Consider the following 19,523-nt stretch of genomic DNA (forward strand, 5'->3'; position numbering starts at 1 on the left):
GCAGACAGCACAGTCCAGGGGAAGGGGGGCTAGCCCGGGACGGAGGAGAGCGCACTGGGCAGGCAGACTGCATGGGGTCGGGGGTCAGGGGTACGGGCTGAGACGCAAGGCGTGTGCAGACAGCCAGAGTGGACGAGAGGACCGCTGCCGGAGCCCAGGTGAGCAGCTGGGTGTGGGAGAAGCAGTGGGTGCTGGGCGGGCCGGACTTCTCCAGTGACAGGACGGCTGAGCGAGGCAGGATGGGTCTTCCTGGTGGGTTAGGGTCCTACCGCCAGTCCACCGGGAAGAACAGAAGGACCCCAGCAACGGGCTGGCCAATAGCAGGAAGGCAGGGGGCTGGGGGGTCTCCCCAGAAAGACACAGAGATGTGCCTGCCACCCAGCCCTCAGAAGTGACCTGTGGCTGGCCTCACAGGACAAAGGGACTTGGAAGCTCGAGCAGCCCCACCTCCGCGGCCCCTCCCACTCCCCACACTGGGGACGCGAGATGCGGGTTTGTCTGTCTGGCCTGGTTCCCTTTTCACACACATTAGCCTGCTGGCAAGGATCTCCTTTCTAATTCCTTTAGATGCCATGAACCCCTTCTGACAAGGGCAGCCGAAGGGCCCAGAAAGACTCTGAGTGACCGAATTTCCCTTCTGTGGACGGGCAAAGTGAGGAAAGGCTGTGCCTCCGGCCTGACTGGGTGCTGATCAGCCCAAACGCCCGCTCTCTTGTGCACAGAGCACCATGCCCCCCCACCCGCCCGCCCGGGGCCTGCCCCTGACCCGCAGGTAAGGAGCATCACACGGTCTAGGGGAAGCGGCCCACACCCCAGGCATCTGCTCAACAGCTCCCCTCACCACCCTGGCGTGTTTATTACACAGGAGAGCGACTGTCTAAGGGAGACAAATTTATCGTTCTATTTACACTTTAATGAAACGTTATAAAGCTGACAGTGTTGACTGTGGTTATAATTCTGGAATTAAATATGCTTGATCTTAAAGTATTTTAAAATGATGGAAGAATAAAAGATACAAGTAGTTCCAGGCTAAAAGTTAATGGTATCAAAATGCACAGCATTACTGACGAGAATTCTCCAGAACAGAGAAGCATCTGAATTTTCATCACCGAAGAACAAAGCGGGAAATGTCATCAACACTCTTGGGTTGGTCGTTTAAATTTGCTATTTGTAATTAAAGAAAGTAGGTATATTTCTTCCTGTTTCTCAATATTTCATACTTAAAGTAACTTTCCACTTCATACCTACTCCTGAATTATGAGCTTGAAATACAGTTAGCTATTAATAATCTGGTTTTGGTGCTGGGTTTTCAATATTAAAAATGTATACCTTAAGAGAAAAGTATGCAGGGTGAAAACCATCTAAGTAAAAATCAAAACAAAACTTACACAAACCGTGTCATCTGTCGCCAGGTCATTATTCCTGCCTCCATTGGTCTTCATTTAAAGCCAACAGGAATCAGTAATTTAAACCTGAAGTTCACAATCTGTGCTGTCCTTACCCGATTACCGGCTGCGAACAAGCAGCATCCCCAACTCCAACAGAAGGCCCAGGCCCAGCTCAGAGAGTCGCCCCAGCACCTCTGTGTCAAAGCCACTTTTCACCCAGGAGCCTCACCCGGAGAGGACGTCCGGGACATCACCAGAGCGGGGTCATGGGCTGCCAGCACAGGGACGGTCGCCGGCACAGGGACAGTTGCCAGCACAGGGACGGTCGCCAGCCAGCCAGCCTCTGCTCCCCCAGCACCAGTCCTGTGACCAGGGCAAGGCAACAGCGCAAAGGCCCAAGAAGCTGTGTCTTTCCCCTCCAGTGCGTCTTCCCGGTCTAAACACGTAACCCATACGCACCGTTTAGCCGCCTCTGGAGCGCTTCTTCCTCGAGGGTGATGATGTAAGTCTGTTCATCCAGGTCTTCGAGGATCTGCAGTCAAAGACCAAACCACCGAGTGATGGACACAGAACTGGTGCTCACGAGAACACTCGGGCCACTTGGCCCGTGACTCAGCATTCCAATTACAAGGAATCCAACATAAAAACGCTGTCAAACCATTCAATGTACAGAGTAAAAATGTCTCGGTACGTTAACTAAGCACGTGAAAGCTGATAACCACAAAACTGAGTGCTTTTTGGTAGGTCCGAAGGGTGAGGCTGCCCTGCAGCCCCCAAGGCGAACCAGCAGGTCAGCTCTGCGTGGGCGAAAAGCCGAGTGTCCCCTCTGTTCTTGGGGGGCAGCGGGGCCCCACTGCAGGGAGGGCGGGGCACCGGGCCCACACCAGCCCTCACCAGCACTGCCCCGCTGAGTGGTGCGCACAGCAAACCCACACACTAAACCAGCACCTGGGAGGGCTCTGCCCTCGAGTCACCTTTACAGCCTGAAGGTCACACCGGCTCGACTGAGACCATTCCACAGCCTCTTTCATCCCGTGGCACACATAAAGTAGTGACCAAAATTCTGTGGCACACCCAAAACGTGTATGTGCCGATCTGACCAGAAAACCAGGAATAATTCTGATTCATCCGCACTGGACGGCTATCGTTGCCCTGGCTGCTGCTGTTCTTTCATTTGGCCATCTACGGGAAGAGAGGCCAGCGCCCTGCCCAAACTGCCGGGTGTCGCCATGTGTCACCACGTGTCTGAAGCGCTCCTGTGGCTCACGGTCACACATTGCCGCCACAGAGAGAGCCCCAGAGGGGCCGCAGGCTGGGACGCCCACCACTCACTGCCACGCCGCACAGCATGGGCCCCCAAACCCCGCGGAGGAGCCACCATGTCGGCTAGTGTCTGCGCCGTGACCAGGCCCACTCGCCCGGAGTGGGTCCACGCCAGCTCCGTCAGCAGGCCCTGGCGCTGCGGAAAACCTGGAAGGAGCCCAGAGCTGGGGTCAAGGCTCTGTGTCGCGCAAACCCAAACCGCTCCTCCCAGCGGCACAATGATTGTGAGGCGTCCCGGACAGAATGGAAGGACGGAAGCTCCACAAGCCGGCCGCTCAGCGCCCTGCGGGGCACTGCTGAGACAAGGGGCCTCAGACCGTGCGGTCCCTGACAAGCACTGAATTTGCAGGATTTCCTAAAGCTGATTCACAGCAATCCCCTAACTCCCAGGACTTCAATAAATACCAAGGCTCTTCTATGGCCTCGAACTAGCAGCAAATTAACAGTAAGTGACAGTGAATCTAAATGAGCGCAGAAGAGAAGCACCCTGTGAGCGAGGAGGGACAGGAAGAGAGTGCGGGGACACTACCTGGGGACGCCAGAGAGGGGCTCCCCAACCAGAAGACACACAAGTCCTGGGTGGGGACAGCGGGCTCCACAGCAGCCCTCAGGGTGACTGGGCCACAAACAAGATGCCGCCACCTAAGCTGCATGTCCGCCGTCAGGGTCAGGTGGGGACATGTGTGTGACAGGAGGCACGCCCCGCGGGCACACACCCTAGAATCAACGACTCGATAGAAGCCCATTACGGAAAGGACGCTCAGCAGCACTAGCCATCAGAGATGCACAGTAAAACCACAATGAGATACCAGTGCACTCCAGTCAGGATGGCCATCAAAACAAATCAACAAACAACAAGTGCTGGAGAGGATGTGGAGAAAAGAGAACCCTAGTGCACTGTTGGTGGGAATGCAGACCGGGGAAGCCACTGTGCAAAACAGCATGGAACTTCCTCAGAAAACTAAAGATAGAACTGCCCCTTGACCCAGGGATTCCACTGCTAGAATTATACTCTAAAAATCCTGAAACACCAATTCAAAAGAACCTACGCACCCCAATGTTCAGAGCAGCACAATTTACAACAGCCAAGTGCTGGAAACAGCCTCAGTGTCCATCAGCCAATGAGTGGATCAGAAAACTGCGGTACATTTGCATGATGGAATACTACTCGGCAGAAAGGAGGAGCTCCTACCCCTTGTGACAGCATGGATGGAACTGGAGAGCATTATGCTCAGAGAAATGAGCCAAGCCCAGAGAGACAAATAGCATATGATCTCATCTCTAAGTGGAACCTAATGAACAAAACAAACATTTGAGCAAAATAGAACCAGAGACATGGAAATAAAGAGCAAACTGCCAGTGACCAGAGAGGGAAGGGAAGGGGGATAACGGGGGAAAGCAGGGGAAGGGTCAAGTCAAGGAACATGTATAAAGGACCCAGGGACAAAGACCGTGGCAGGGGGGATTAAATGTGGGAGGGGGGTGGGTAGGGCAGGAGAGAATAATGGGGGAGAGATGGGGACAAGTGAAATTGAATTTTAAAAAATTTTTAAGATTATGATTGGAGGTGAGGAACAAGAGAAGAGGCAAAGGACACTGTTCACACAGACAAGTCTGGCAGGAAATCGGCTCCGGGAGGGAGGTCAAGAAGGCGCCAGGTTCGCGGGCACTGGTCCCTCTCAGCGAGCACTCACCACGGCGCTGAGAAGGCCGCGCCCTCACCCGAGTCAGGCACAGGGCGGGGCAGGGCCGAGGTGGCCAGGACAGCAGAGCACAGCCACTTGAGGGCAAGCTACGAACCTGACACATCTGCCTGTATTCAGGGGCAGGAGATGAAAACGGAGAAAGAGACCGAGACAAACAAACAGAGCAGAGAGCCAGGAGGAAGCCGGACGCACGAAGTGCCACGGGTCCTGCTTAAGACGGGAGTGAGTTCGAGACTTGAGACTGCGCGTGCGGTGTCTGGGAGCGTCCGCTTAGGTAGCAAGTAAAAATCCAATCTTATTCTAAAGATATGAAGAGAATGCCATTTATCTCTTCAAAAAATCCTTCAAAATTAAACTAGCATTTAAAAAAAGAATATACGTTGTATTTCCTTAGCTTTTTCTGAAGGAAGACAAACATATAGCCATAGAAATTTAAGGAATACTACCAGTAAAACACAAACAGAAGGGAGCGTGAGAAATGCAGAGGAAGGAGCTTCATTATTGTAGCCTGAAGAAGCGAGACAAGGGCCAAAGTCAGGCAGATGGGCAGCGGGTCCTGGGGCCAGGCCTCCGGAGGCTGCCAGGCGGGGGAGCGACCCTGGTCGGCCGTGAGTGCGGGGCAGCGTCAGTGGGGGCGGGAGGGTGGACTCCGTGCAGGCAGGCTCAGAGGCCTCCTAACAGGTGGGCCATTCAGACGAGAGTACGTGGGCAGTGAGGGTCCATGCTCGGGTCTGAGCAACACATCTCCTACACACAGCTAAGAATCATTTTCATGTTATTAATCCCTTGACAAAATACCTAGAGGCCAAAGAAACAAGTGATTAGAATTACTGCTAATTGTAAATCTTTGAAAATGAATATATATGACTTCTGAGATTAAAGGGACAAGACCTAATATGTAGACAAACCTTCAGAAACATAACTGCTTCTGTAAATCAAAGAGCGTATGTGGTAAGTTTTGATACGTAATAGTTACTATTTAATATGAGGAAACAAATACCTAAAATACCTGTAAATATTTGTAAATCTTGCCTTAAAACTTGCTACAGAAACTTTACCTGAGTGCCTATAGTGAGTATTTTAAAAGCAAAAACAAACGCGGTTTCCAAAAAGGAAAAAGATTAAAATAAAAACAGCAGCAGCAAATCGGGTCACACACCCACAAAAACACTCTCCCTCTGCTTCTGAGTGCCGGCCGACACCCCGAAAGCCACCACGCCAACTCCGTCACCCCAGACAGACGGCTCCCGCCGTACTCACCGCCGGCTTCACGAGCAGCTGGCCCATCACGGTGAACATGCGGGACAGGCCCACGGGGGTGCACACTGCGGGAGACACAATGGGAACACTTAGGGGCGAGCACGCTCACCACGCTCGCTCAGACCGTGCTGGAGAGAAAGCGCGGTCTCGGCATCAGACCCCCAAGTCTGCAGAGGGCTCAGCTCCTCCACATCATCAGGACAGGCTGGGGGGACGCCTTCTGCCGCTTGAGGAAGGACAGATGGCGGCTACGGGCCGAACACGCATGGGCGAACCTCTGGCAGGTGAGCAATGATGGCCTTTTCACTTAAACGAGTTACAGAAAACCAGCTGAAGAGCAGCTTACATGTCCAGTACTAATGGGACTGAGAAGCAGACGAGAATACCCGGAAGTGACTATGAAAACCTTGAACCCTTTTAACGACATTTATCAGTTGGTCATATCCCTGAGATAGGTTGTGACGTCTGAAGGAAAACTAAGCGAACTTTCCGATAGAGAACCCAGTCATCGCACACACGTCCCCACCACTAGCATCCGAAAGCAGAGTCTAGTGTGCAGTGGCGGGGGGTGGGGGATTGGCATGTCTGTGTGTGCACATGCAGGTCTGTGCATGTGTGCTGTGAGTGCGTGTGGGCACATGTGCACCTGAGTGTGGTCTGTGTGCACGTCTGTGTCTGCTCTGTGTCTGCGTGTGCATGTCTATGGGCGTGCACATCTGTGTGCACATGTGTGTGCCCTGTGTCCCCCCCTCCCCCCACCCCCGGGGAAGAGGCTTTTCTTAGAGAAAATACAAATGCCTTATTGTTTCAAGGGTTCAGTTTGTCAAAATTCATCTTGAACATAAAAATGCTTGAGGGTCCACTTTGGAAAACTCTCCAAGCTGCTACGAAGCGCCCTCAGGAAAATTCCCCACAGTTCTCTGGAACACAGAGCAGCTCAACCCTCCGGCGGACGTGACGTCAGAAATACTCACAGAGAAGCAGCAGGCATCCCGTCAGCGAGACGCAGGAGTACAAGTAGGGCAAGTAGAACTCCCAGAGATCTGCAAAACACACGGAGCAGACGTCAGTGAGCCCCACGCACTGCCCGGCAGGACGGGGCCGACTTCGAGGGGACGTGCAGTGTGCAGCGGAGCTGCTGGCCAAGCCTGGCGCCCCAAGCAGATTCTGAACCCCTGGAGCAGCAGCCTCGGGAGAAGGGCGGGGAGCAGCCCCCCTGCAAGCCTGTCTGGAAGTGGGAAAAGCCAGCCTGGGACGGGGAGACCAGACACCGGCTCACAGCCGCTCTGCGTGCAGGGCGTGCGTGGGCATTCACGGTTTCCTGCGGCGTGTCGGGAGGCTTCTTAGTTCTGCACACTAACGAGGGCTGACACTACGCAGAAAGGCTCAGCTGCCTACAAGGCACGTCAGCGACCGCGGGCCCCGGGGGACACGGGCAGGGCAGCCCAGCGCACCGTACAGAGACTCCATGCTGGCCGCGTCGCGGTCCACCAGCGCCGAGGCGACCCACACCATCCCGAGGATCAGTAGCGCGAGCAGCACCAGCATGACCAGCGTCTCCAGGATGCGGGCTCGGATGCCCTGGAAAACAGAGACGTGTGATGGTGACGTCTGGATGCAGCGCTCGAGTAAGCAGGTCTCTGCCCGTCCCAGAAAGCACAGGGCCCCTTGGAAAGGGGAGCGAGTGTGTATTCGCCGGCAGGACAGAAACACGACGTGCTCACAGCTGGTGATGTCCTGTTAGTTCAAGGTTTCATTCCGTCTGCCTTGTCCAGAATTATGTAAAATACCATTAGCTTTGAAGAAAGTACCAAAGAAGATTCTTTGTGAAAACATTTTGCAGAACAGGAGCATCCTAAACAATTAATTACTTTCCCAACACTTTCCACCTCAGAAGCAGATTAATCGACTTTTATCTGTGGTTCTAATCAAGAGATACAAGGCTAATTACGGCGCAGAGCCAAGCAGATGGCGAGCACTGCCGGCTGCAGGCACAAAGCCCGCTGGCGCAGGGGCCCAGCTCCCGCAGCTCCGGGCCGCCGGCGCCCTCTAGTGGGCAGCGGAGGCCTCCACCGCGCCCGACAGGAGGGGCCCAGGAGGACAGTCTTTACAGTCCAGAGTGCAGCCCTCCCTCAGAGACTTGTCCTTCCTCCACAGCTGGGACCTGTGCACACTTTGTTCTAAACGTAGAACAAGTCCAGCCCAGGGCCCAACTAGAGGCACACCTTGTCAGCTGGTAACCTCCCAGACAAGACAGCCACTAAACCTCCCTCACGCTCCTGAGGACCACACGACGACTGAGTCTGTGCCACGGCTCACAGAGTCACAGCGATGCTGCAGTCACCACTGTGCAGCATGTGACACAACACACAACGTCAGAAGTGCGTCCGTGTCCTTAAGGAACCACGGGACCTTTCTTTCCACATGGAAGAGAAGGCAAAGACATGAGTTATAAACAACGACCCTGAACACACACTCACCTTGACTCTGCCCTAAACTTACTTTCCATCTTGTGGACTACAGGAACCGGCTGCTCCTCGCACTCAGCAGAGGGCAGAGTGGCACCCCTTGACCCACATGGAGACGCAGAGTTGAAGTGGCCTTCCTGGTCTGTCCCAGCAGGGGCGGGACAGCCAGCGTGTTCAGGCTTGCAGTCGGCGATCCGCAGGGCTCACAGCACAGGAGGCGCTGGGCCGAAGTGAGCGGGGCTCGAGTTCGGGGGACAGCAGCCGCTTCCCCAGGGGGGCGGAGCGTGAACAGTCGCAACACACACACCCACTCCACGGACACGCCCAACCGTGTGGGGGCCAAGCATGACCCCCGCTTTTCAACCTGACTGTTCTGTCCTTCTTTCTCCCTTTCTAAGCAAGAGTCTTTCCGCGGCACACTCAACACGGTGTGGAGAACCCGTGAGCAGAACAGGTAAAAAGAGCGGGTGCTCTGGTACGTCTGTCGCACACTGGCAGCCCACAGGAGTGTCAGGGTCGCCACAGCCCTCTGCACACACGTCCCCAGGGCCGCGATGCAGGGGTCAACAGCACAGCTGCGCAGATCGAGGGCGGCTGAGCCACAGTGCCCAGGGGTCGACACCCGCCCCCCAGACAAAGGTGTTGTCACGGTGCATCACAGTCGCTATGTCCATTAAAACAACGTAACCACGTGTGTGCCCAGTGCCAAGGTGATGGCTGCCAATGTCAGAGGCTCGACCTCCACAAGACACACCGCCTCCTCCAACGCTCTGTTCGGAAACACGCAGTAGCGGTGAAGTGTGCCTGTCCTCAGAGGTGAGCCTGTCCAGGGCAGGGGACCAGGCCCCAGGCCCTCCCATCTCCCCACAGTTCACAGGCAGGGGCGGGGCCTCCAGAGGAGGCCTGCCCCGCACACAGGCTTGAAACACAGATGCGGTGCCTCTCGGAGGCAGGGGCAGGTCTGTCACCATCTGGTGTGACAGAGATCGTGTCACCAGCAGAGCAAAGGGCGGCAGGCTGCTTGCAGCCCTTTTTAAAGAATGTGGGCTACCCAAGCTCGGGGCTCCTCGGCTGGGTCACTGTGGACATGGCCCCTGGCCACGCAGCGCCTCTGGGCTGCGGTCGGAGAACTGAGAGGAGCCAGAAGCTCACTCGCCCTGCTGTGCCGTGAGTTGTGAGGCCCGGGGTCGGGCCCAGAGTCCTCGCCCAGGCAGCACCTGGCAGGCCAGCCTGGGAGCTCGCAGGCACACATGGCGTCTCAGCCGCCGCGCAGGGGGCAGGGACACAGTGACACCCGGGAAGTCTGGTCTCACGGGCGCCACCGCAGCCAGTGAGAGGCTACCTGGCTCTCTCTTCCGCTGGCCGGGACTCACGAGATGACCTCGGGCGGCAGTAGGGGCGAGGCCGAGAGGCCTGCGCCCACGTGACAACCGCGAGGCTGGTCCCAGCCACGTGCAGGCTGCGCACAGGGAGCAAGGGCCAGAGAAGGGGGCACACTCTCCTCCGCTGTAGCCGCCTTGCGGTCACACAGCCACAAGGGGGTGATGACAGTCACCAGGAGGACCGGCGACCACTGCTCCTGACAGACCCTCCTGCCAGGGCTCTGGGTTCCCGAGCACTTTCCGGTCCGTTCTTCCACGATCACTGTACTGCCAGATTCTTTGAAAACAGAAAATCTACTAAATTCTCATACTACCCTCTTCGGCTTACATTAAGAAAAAGCATATCCTCTCCTCGAGTATTTGAAACACAACCTAAGTGTGACCCTCTCAGAAAGCCCTAACGGTTAACCACCACGACCCTGTGCACATATGCTCACACCCCAAGTCCCCCCAGTGCCCCCCAAAGTCTCGTATGTGCTGTAAAAAAATTCCATGTGAATGAGCCTTTCTAAACAGAAACAAGCCACATGACTCCAACAGGATGCCCTTTCTATTATAGATATATGAATAATACCAGGAAGAAATGTCTAAAATGTATATTCACACGCTTGAGTGGTGACAGAAAAAAATATTTAACCAAAAAACCCCCAAACAAACCTTTGAAGCAGGCAAATCATACAAATTCTTAAAAAATGTACTTCAAATTGATTAAAACTCCCTCCGAAAGACAGGAAGTAACTAAGACCGTTCGCAGCAGTCAACCTAACAGTAAAGAGAGAGAAGGAGCGGCGTAAGGAGTGTGCGGCAGGCCCGCGGGGAGCGGCGGTGTGACACTGAGGCCACAGGGACAGGGCGGGAAGGTAACTGTCATTCCGACTTGGCCCCCTGGGGGGCCGGGACAATGCTGTTTCCTTTTGTTAATTTTAGTCTCTGCGACTAAATGAGACAAAATCGGCTCAACTTGAAGCCCGTTAGGTACCCGGTGTGGGAGGCAGGCACAGACCTGCTCACTCACGCACCCCAGGGGGGCAGAGCAAGGGGAGCAGCGGGGGCTGCCCACACCCTGAACCCCAGCTTCTGACTCCCCGTCAGCAGCTCCGCCAGGTACCCCCACGATCCCGTTAGCAGAGCTTCCTCGGGAGGAGGGCAACCTCAAGAAGCGGGCCTTGTGGCGCTCATGGCGAGGCTTGCACTTGGGATGGGCCTCTGCCGGCACCGCGAGGAGAGGCGGCATGAGAGCTTTTATCACAGCCATTAATCGCCAGCGGGACAGCGTGTGAGCAAACAAAGATGCCCGCCGCTCATCTTTCCATTAGGAGTCGGGATTGGGCGGGGATCGGGAGCGAGGAGGCCCCAAGGGGAAGGTCCCCATCAAGTCCCCTCTTCCATGAGCTGAGCTAAGAGGTGGCCAGATGTCAGAGCCACCTGCTGAGACCCTGTGCCGTCACAGTGGCAAGGAGACATTGGAGTGGGGGTGCGGAGGGGGGCTTCCCCTGCTCCTCTCCACCGTGAGCAGGACCCCCTGCATGTCAGGTCACAGAGCTGTGGGGGCTGGACTTGCTGTCACAAGCTGCGCTCCCCCACAGGGCTGTGCATGCGTCACCCATGCAGTGCACTGCTAGGGTTCCAGGGACTGTGTCAGGCCTTCACTGACCCCCCAAAAACCAGAAGCCCAAGTTACTGAGAGGACGCCCCATCCCATGTACTGACACCGTCCTAACAAGCACTCAGGGCAGTGGTAAGAAGCACCACCGAAACCAAGAACTGTCTGCCCGCGAAGCACCACACGGTTTGGAAGAAAAGTAAGCTGTATAATTAACCACGCTAGCTTCACACCAGTGTTATTTTGGTATGTAATCCAAAATACCTCAACAATCCAACCATTATTTTGGTATGTGATCCAACTCTCTCAACAACATAACAGTTTCAACTAGATTAGCAAGCCAGTAAATAAACACTGAAAGCGCAGTTAACACACTGAACCAGTTCTCATTGCGGCTTGAAATCTGGGTGCTGGCCGACCCCACATTCAACTGTGCCGCACTGAACACCAACGAAGGGAAAAGCGCAATGTCCTCACAAACGCTCCGCCAGCGAGCCGACAGGTTTCTATGGTGATGAACATTTAAACAAGATTTTGCCTGGACATCCTGACCTCTGGGAAGGTGTGTAAACACCACTTTATAGACGGTGTCTCCACCCATTAAGAAAGCCTGGGAAAAATGTCTACGTTCACAGAACACTTAAAATAAATATCAGGCCACTGTTTTCACTGAACAAAAAGGGTCTCCTGGTAACGGTACGAGGAGGTTTGCTCAGCACGACACCGGCTGCACCAGACACACTCGCAGGCATCTGGGAAGGAGGGACCGGAGCAGGGAGAACGGACAGGAAGAGAAGACAGGTACGGATTACTTTCAGCCACAGAAAAACTTCACACAGGCCTCTCCACAGAGTGTCAAATATTCCCACTTTGCTCTCGAAATAATCCTAAGAGCAGGACAAAAAGTTTTAGACCCAAGTCAAGGAAAACAGCTTTATGGAAAGCTGTATTAAATTCTATGGTAAAGTGATTTTAACAGTAGCATGTTCTGCAGATAGTACGTATACACACTCACTTAATGCAGTATATGCAAGACAGGAAAAAACTGTGAGGCACTTGAGTTATTGAAACACGACAGAAAGCACCTTGGGCTAAGTTACAATAAAAACACTAAGAGCTCTAGTCCGCTGAACTAGGATGTGTTCAAATTTGTGTTCAAATTCACGATCCATGGTTTCTCATGATATTAGCTGCACAAAAATCCTCCAGAATGCAGGTCAGTGAGTTAAAACAGCGAGTTTCCGACACGTAAATGAAAGAACCCTGTTGCAACAAGACTGCTGGGACCTTACATCGAATATGTGAGACATAATTCTGAGTCTCAAAGGAGGGCTCCCAGCACAGGACCCCATCTCGAGGGTGCGACCTGGGCCACGCAGATCTCCCCTCGGCCTCCAGTTGCCCAGTTCCTGCCAGGAGGCAGTGGCGACTGGAGGGTGGGGAGCTCCCACGGCCGCCTTCCACGTCCTGGAGCCTCTGCAGTCTGCTGAGGGGACCAGCTGTGAAGCACAAGGATGCTCACACCAGGAGAGTCCAACAGCCCACCCGTGGGTACCACTCGGCAGCCAATGGACACGCCTTCACCTCCCGGCTGCCAAGGGTACCCTGGGCTTCTTACTTGCCCACGAGACAGACACAGGCCAGAAAAGACAAAGCAACCTGGAAACGGGGAGCAGGGAGGATGCTTCAAACGTACTTAAGACAAACCTACCCTTTCAGGAAAAGGGTCCAGCAAAATACACAAAGGCTCCCCACATTGGATCATTGGTTCTCCAGAACAGGAGGCAGCCCTAGGGAGGAGGCTCCGCCCCACAAGACACTGCAACAGTACGTCGCAGACGTCGCAGCCACTGCCTGGCTGCCTGCCTCCTTAAACCCCTGGCACGAGCTCCAGCAAGACCCAGCAAGAGGACCGTCGGCAGGGGTCAGCTTCTCTCACACCACTGTGGCCCAGTGGACATGGCACCAGGGTACAGGACAGGCTGTGATGCAAGGCCACACGACAACTTGGACAAGTGTCACACTGCTTACGTGGCAGAGAGGGCATTCACACCAAAAGCACTAGGAACGGGGAACACCATGGAAGAGCTCTCACGCGTACAGAGTAAGGCCGCCCACGCCACTGCAGCCGGCCAGCCCTCCCCCGCCTCATGGCAGCCACCTCAGGGGCAGGCGCGCACGCGCGCACTTCACCATATTCTCCACTGCAGATGGGTGCCCTGGCACGGTGGCTGTCCACAGTAGCTGGTGTGGGCACTGCCAGCCATCGCCAAGAACTAAACCACCCTCTTTAAATTTCCATTTTTAAATCATGAAAGTCCACTGTTTACCTTTGTGCATTTGCAAAATACCTATGGGTATGCCAGCTGACTTCAAGGAACATCACCGTGACCACCATGGCACCCAAGGGCCTCCCAGCCACAACCCCTGCACCAGCGTGCCCCCAGGACCACCAGCCTGAACTGCGGTGTCGGTCGTTGACCTGCTTTTCACTGAGGCAAAGCGCACGTGCCGGAGGCCGGCGGGTCAGCCCGGGTGCCGGCGCACCACTCCGGCCCTGAGCGCATGCGCGTGCTGTGCCGCTGCCGGGAATGGCCCAGCTCCCGAAGGGACCCGGCGCCCGCCCTGCCTCCCTGCCACCGCCCCCAGTGGCTACTCGCTGTGATTCGCACCCTCTAGGGACCTCACAGGTGGGCTCACAAGCACTGGTCTCAGGGGTTCTCTGCCATCACATCTGTCGCACGGCCCTCAGGGGCCGCCTAAGTGGTGGCGCGCCAGCACGGCCTTCCCCCTGAGGCGGAACCAGAGCCCGGGCGCAGGCGCACCGCATCGTGACAGCCCACGCATCCCGCGCACAGACGGGCGGGACACTGTGCGATGCAGATCAAACCCACGACGGAGTGCTTCTTCACACCTGTTAATGTGGCCACACACACACTCAGGCAAACACACAACCAGGAAGCAGCTGGTGAGGGAGTGGAGACATCAAACCCCGTGTGTGCCGTCGGCGGGATGTGAACCAAGGACCAGAGTGGTAGCTGCCCCGCAGGCAGAATGGAGCTGCCTCATGGCTGGGCGTGTGCCCCAGAGAACCACAGGCGGGGGCGGCACAGGTGTTCGCACCCAGCTGTCATGGCTGCGCAGCTGACAGCAGCTGGAAGACAGAGACCCATCTGCTCAAGTCCTCTGTCACTTAATGTTTGACAAGGGTCCAGCACCATGCACCTTCCTCCCAACCGCCTCGACCTCTGCAACCTCCTGCTCCTCCCTAAGAACTTCCCTCCCCGCTGGTCACACTTCACGAGGTGGTCACCTGCTGGACTGTTGACTAGAATCGTACCGGCTCTCAACAGGAACTGCAGAACTGATATTGTCACCATCTAAAGATGTGCACAAACACAGAAATGTTTGCCCATGGGTCGGGTCTTCTTTAACATCTCTCAGTAAGACGTTTTGTCTCCATATATTCCTTCCATAAAGACTTCACCTATTACTTGTTGGATTTATCTGAACATACCTTAGGCTGTCTGGATATTATAAAAGGCATTTTTAATTAGATTGTCTATTCGTCACTGATATTTATTGACTTTCTATATTAATCCCATATCCACCTTCCCTGCTGAATTTCTTTTTTGAATTAGCAATTTATCTTCAGATTTTGTAGGATTTTTCAATAGACGGTATCATCTGTTAATAATGACTTGTTTGTTTCTTTCAAATTTTCCTTTCCTTCTCTAACTGTACTGGTAAAAAGAACTCAACTACAGTGATATTTCTTATGAGAAATAAAAATATTTAAGTCAGCCTCCAAGTGTTAAAAGTAGACACTAGTACAGTTTTTCCACGATGAACGATGTCATCTGCAGGCTTGGGGAGATGCCCTTGTCGCGTGGAAAATGCTCCCTCTGGTTCCCAGCTTGCGTTTTCATCCCGAACGGTTACTGGTGGTGCCGAGAACGCTCCGGGCCTGTCCGAGGCGCCCGCTTGACTTGATTCTCCTCTGCTCTCCTCACACGACGCCAGGCAGAGGTGTTCTCAGTGTGCCTGCTGCATCTGGCACCCCTGGCCACGCCGGCTCTCCCCAGACGTCTGGCCACTTCAGAGCCCCTCTTGTCTTCACACGTAAGAGCTTTGCCCTGATTGTCCTCTCTGTCCTCTCCTGCTCTTGTGGACGTGGCTCGAGGTCCTGGCGAGGCGTCCCGGTGCTTCCGTCCTGGCGGACACCTGGCAGCACCGCCCTGACCCTGCACTCCCTCCCCGAGCACGCGTTCTGCCGCCTGCGGACCGTGGCTGCCCGGAGCACCCGGTTCTCTCCCTGCCTCACGCCCTTTGACAGCACAGCCGGTTTTTGTTAGAGCCACATCAAAGGAGAACTCGAGGAGTCCAGATGTACTCAGATGACTGGAAACGCTCAAACCGGTGTGCTCACGGATGTGAGACCAACAAATGCCGTCCGGCAGGACAGCAGAGTGCAGTGCGCCACGCCGCCTCCCACAGGAGGAGACCGGTCCCACCCCGGTCAGACGCGGCCATCTGCACCACTCCGGGTTTCCCAGCAGCGAACCCTCACCCCTCGGAGCCGTAAATCCGCCAAGTCCGAGGAAGAGCAGTCCTCACCGCTCAGGCCGTGCCTCCCAAGCGCGGGGCCCCAGACACAACACCCAGGGTCCCCTCTGCTCACCTCCAAGTCTCGGAGGATTTCCCTGCACCAGAATATTTTTTCCCTGCACCAGAATATTTATGTTGGTAAGCTGAATTATTCAAGCAAGGACACAAAATATATGTACACCCAATTATAATTATGCAATGATCTGAGCACAGATGTTGACAGGTAATTTGGAATGATATAAAATATGAGGGGAGGGGCTTAATTGGCTTCTCTAAAATTGTTTCCATTAAAGTTAAAATATTAATTAAAAGATGACAGACGTGAAGATACACAAGAAAACCAGCCCAAATCAGCAGTCTGGCCAGCATGCGTCATGCAGGACCCACCGGAGCTGGGAAGCAGCAAGGGGCGCGCTCTGGGGCGCAGACGCAGTCAGGAAAGAGGCCTCCAGAGCCTCAGGGAGGGGTCTCTGTGCCCTGGTTTGGAAAAGCTCTTCTTGAAACAGCCTCGAGCCGTGAGAGGCCTAGCCGCTCCGAAGCTGAAGAGCAGAGTCAGGAAGAAAAGACGGGGCCATCCCTGGTGAAGGGATCAGCGCTGACTCAAGAAGGGCCCACAGAGCCCCCAGTCCCGAGAAAAGGCCCGAAATCAACTGAGTCTCTACAGTGTTCCAGGTACGGGGCCGGGAGGCCTCACAGGCAGAGAGAAAGCACAGCAGGGGCCGTTGGTACAGACGGGCCAAACACATGAGCTGCAAAGGGGCCGACCAAGTTTAAGTGCGCATCAGCAAACCTGTCACAGAGACCAAAGATTAACAGTGACGTGATGAACAAATGAATTTACAGACAAATAAATATGAGTTTAAAAGCCAAATAAATACGAGATTTTAACAATCGGAACTCCAGTCTCTTGGGGGAGCTCTGGTCTACAACTCTGTGGCCTGCATCACAACCATGTAAAAAGCTCTCTAGTTAGACTTAAGATCGACATTTAATTTTATTTTCAAATAAAGTCCTTTCTAACCAAGAGTGGATAGTTTTCAACTCCCCCAAAAAACATTCTAGAAAAGAGACTCTAATCGACGACGACTATCTCATAAAATTGTTTCATGAATATTGGAAGTATTAGGGCCAGTTTAATGAAAAGTACAATTACTTTAAACCTGGTGATTTTTTATTTCCTCCCTACCAAAACTTTTCCTCATTTAACAAAGAGCCCTGGATTATGAGACATTTGTTAGCAATTTAATCATCATATAAAATAAAGTTTGAAGTTTAGTTACCTATTAAACATAATACCTGCTTTTACAGCCCATACTGGTGTGAGACAAAAAATAAATCACGAAACCAACGGTCCACGCGGCCGGAATTGCTCAGATCGCTCCCCTGCTGTGACGGGTGGTCCCGCATAAACCTCCCCAGTGCCTCCGTGTGGACTGTCACACAGCCCCACATTGGAGCACCCAGCAGTCACGGCTGCTCCGCCCACGTCGCAGGTGCCCTGCGAGAGGCTGGGGGAGGTGGCCGAGCCTGAGGCAGCAGGGGAAGGCCCACCGGCCCATGTCACGAATGGAGACACCAAGGCACGCACCGCAGGTCCCAGGCCGGGAAGGGGCGGGGTTGGGGTTCCGGCCCGGCCTGCAGAGAGCCGGGGCTGGCCCTCCTGCCACCACACTGTGATACAAGTAAAGAGACAAGCTGGCCAGACAGGAGGACACTCCCACTTCTTGACAACTCGAGAGCATAAGAGTGACTTCTAAGAGTCCAGTCCCAAGTATCAGACCGTCACGAAGCGCAGGGGCCAGGCAACGCAGCAACGCCGCTGCCACTGCTGCTGCAAAAACACAGAGCTGCCCCTCTGTGAGGTCCCTCCTCGCTCCTCCGACAGGCAGTGGGGCTGAGGACAGAGGCAAGATTAGTGTCAGGCATGAGGTGGACGGGTCTGTTGAAAATCTCTACAAACCAAGTTTCACATCAAACAAATGCACTCTTCCACTAAAAACCGCACAGGTATGCCTTTGCCTGCCCAGCCTCCCGGGCTGCAGCCCCACCTTACGGCCGAGCAGCCCCGAGTGCACCACTGCAGAGGTCGTGTACTTGGAAAACGTCCCTTCTGGTCCATGGTGTTTCTCTGGAAGAAACCAGTCCTCCCCACCCGGGGGGGAGGGCCTGCGGAAGCCTATTAATAACTTACTGAATGATTTTTTCTCGGAGGTGTTGGGGAAATCGAGTGAGCACACAACGATGCTGAGTGCGATAGGACTCCGTTTTCTGTCATAAACTCCAAGATCAAAACGCGACCCTGGGTGAGGCTCCTCGGAGACCTCCCAGCGGGAGTTTTCCTCTCCCTCGGCCACTTCCTCTCACCCCCAGCAGCCGGACCAACATGCGCTTGTGCCGCTAACACTAAGCAGTACTTCCTTAATCACTCATTTCCAACAATTTATGGATGATCAGTGGCAAAAACGAGCAAAAATAATGAAAGAGCGCCAGGAAAGCGCCCCGCGACCACGCGGGGCTTCCTCTCCAGCCTGCGTCTCCTGAAGATGGAGGCCTGATATGAATTAGCCACTGGGGGCAAAGCCGTCTGGCCATAAAATACAGTACAGGGTCACTTTTATGGAAGTTTGCCAAGAGGGACATAAACCAGGACAGTTTCACACTGTGACACAGGATAGAGACATATTAAAGCGATCTCCGACCCTCGTGCTCGGCCGTCACGGTGCTCGGCTTTATGGGCCGTCCAGCACCAGCACCCAGCCCCTCGCCCCACCTGGCCGGTCCAATTAATTAAGAAAGGAAGTCCCCTCGAATTCTGTACTTTCTGCTTTTATTATCAAGCACTCCGTTTGAAGTTTCGGGAGTTAACCTCCTAATCCCACAGAGCGCGTGCTATGTATGCTCTGGACGTTGGGGGCTGTCTGGGCCATCGGGTAATTGGTCAGGATGTCGCTGTCACTCGGGTTACATTTTATGCCGTGACTTCAAATCAAAGATCGCATTGCGGTGAGGCGCAGGGGGAAGCCGCTCCCAGAAACATCCTTCGTCTTGAATTAATCTGCCGCAGATGCGATTTGTTTCACTCTCATTATGTTATCGAATATTTTCCTCGAAACATTTTAATTCAAAGGAAGAAGTGAAACGCTATATGAGACAATCACGCCCCTGACTCCCGCTCGAACCCTGGCTGCGGCTCCTCCCGTGCTCGGACACCACCCAGGACGTCACAGGGTCCCTCCCCGGCGCCGTGCACAGAGGAAACCTCACGGCTGCCGGCTGGGCTGCCGGGGAACGAGCTGCGGGGCCCAAGCCCCTCACACTCCAGTGCTCATCTCAGGGACCGAGAGAAAAACTGCGGGGGAAGCATCACCCACCACAAAACAAACAAGAACCAGCAGATGCGACCTTTTCATCAGAGCTGAAACATTAAAATGGAGGGTGGGGTCAGGTTCAAACACACGCAGTCATACACAACACTCACTACAAACACGTGGCCGAGACACAACCTAAAGTTGATCAACATTGCACTTCTAGCAATAAGTTAGAGTTCCAAGATAAAAGTGACCTTCTCGCTTAAAAAAAAAAAAAAAGTTTTATCAAAACCACTTACATCCACCCACCCTTGAGAACTATAAAGAGTAGGAACAGCACGGAGACGGCCTCCTAAAATAGAAACACACGCCGCGGCAAGGAGGCCGAAGAAAGGCTATTTAAGGCCCTTAAAAGGACATGGTCAACCCCCCAGGCCTAAAATGTCCTGTTTGAATTAACATGGCGGTTTAATTAAA

The 19,523-nt window shown here is 54.3% G+C and overlaps 1 protein-coding gene across 4 annotated transcripts in view; it reads right to left on the reverse strand.

The window, feature by feature from the left end:
* LMBR1 (limb development membrane protein 1) overlaps positions 1–19,523 on the reverse strand; it is a 74,850-nt gene that overhangs the window by 25,207 nt on the left and 30,120 nt on the right. For all 4 annotated transcript variants that reach the window (XM_053671896.1, XM_037131937.2, XM_053671895.1 and 1 more), the window contains 4 exons: positions 7,132–7,258; positions 6,652–6,720; positions 5,678–5,742; positions 1,848–1,920 (listed from right to left, as the gene is read on the reverse strand). In XM_053671896.1, the coding sequence (XP_053527871.1) occupies positions 1,848–1,920; positions 5,678–5,742; positions 6,652–6,720; positions 7,132–7,258 (334 nt within the window). The remainder of the gene's footprint in view (positions 1–1,847; positions 1,921–5,677; positions 5,743–6,651; positions 6,721–7,131; positions 7,259–19,523) is intronic.

The sequence above is a fragment of the Artibeus jamaicensis genome, unplaced genomic scaffold (assembly GCF_021234435.1).
Source record: "Artibeus jamaicensis isolate MK-2021 breed Jamaican fruit bat unplaced genomic scaffold, CSHL_Jam_final contig_718, whole genome shotgun sequence".
Classification (NCBI taxonomy): Eukaryota; Metazoa; Chordata; class Mammalia; order Chiroptera; family Phyllostomidae; genus Artibeus; species Artibeus jamaicensis.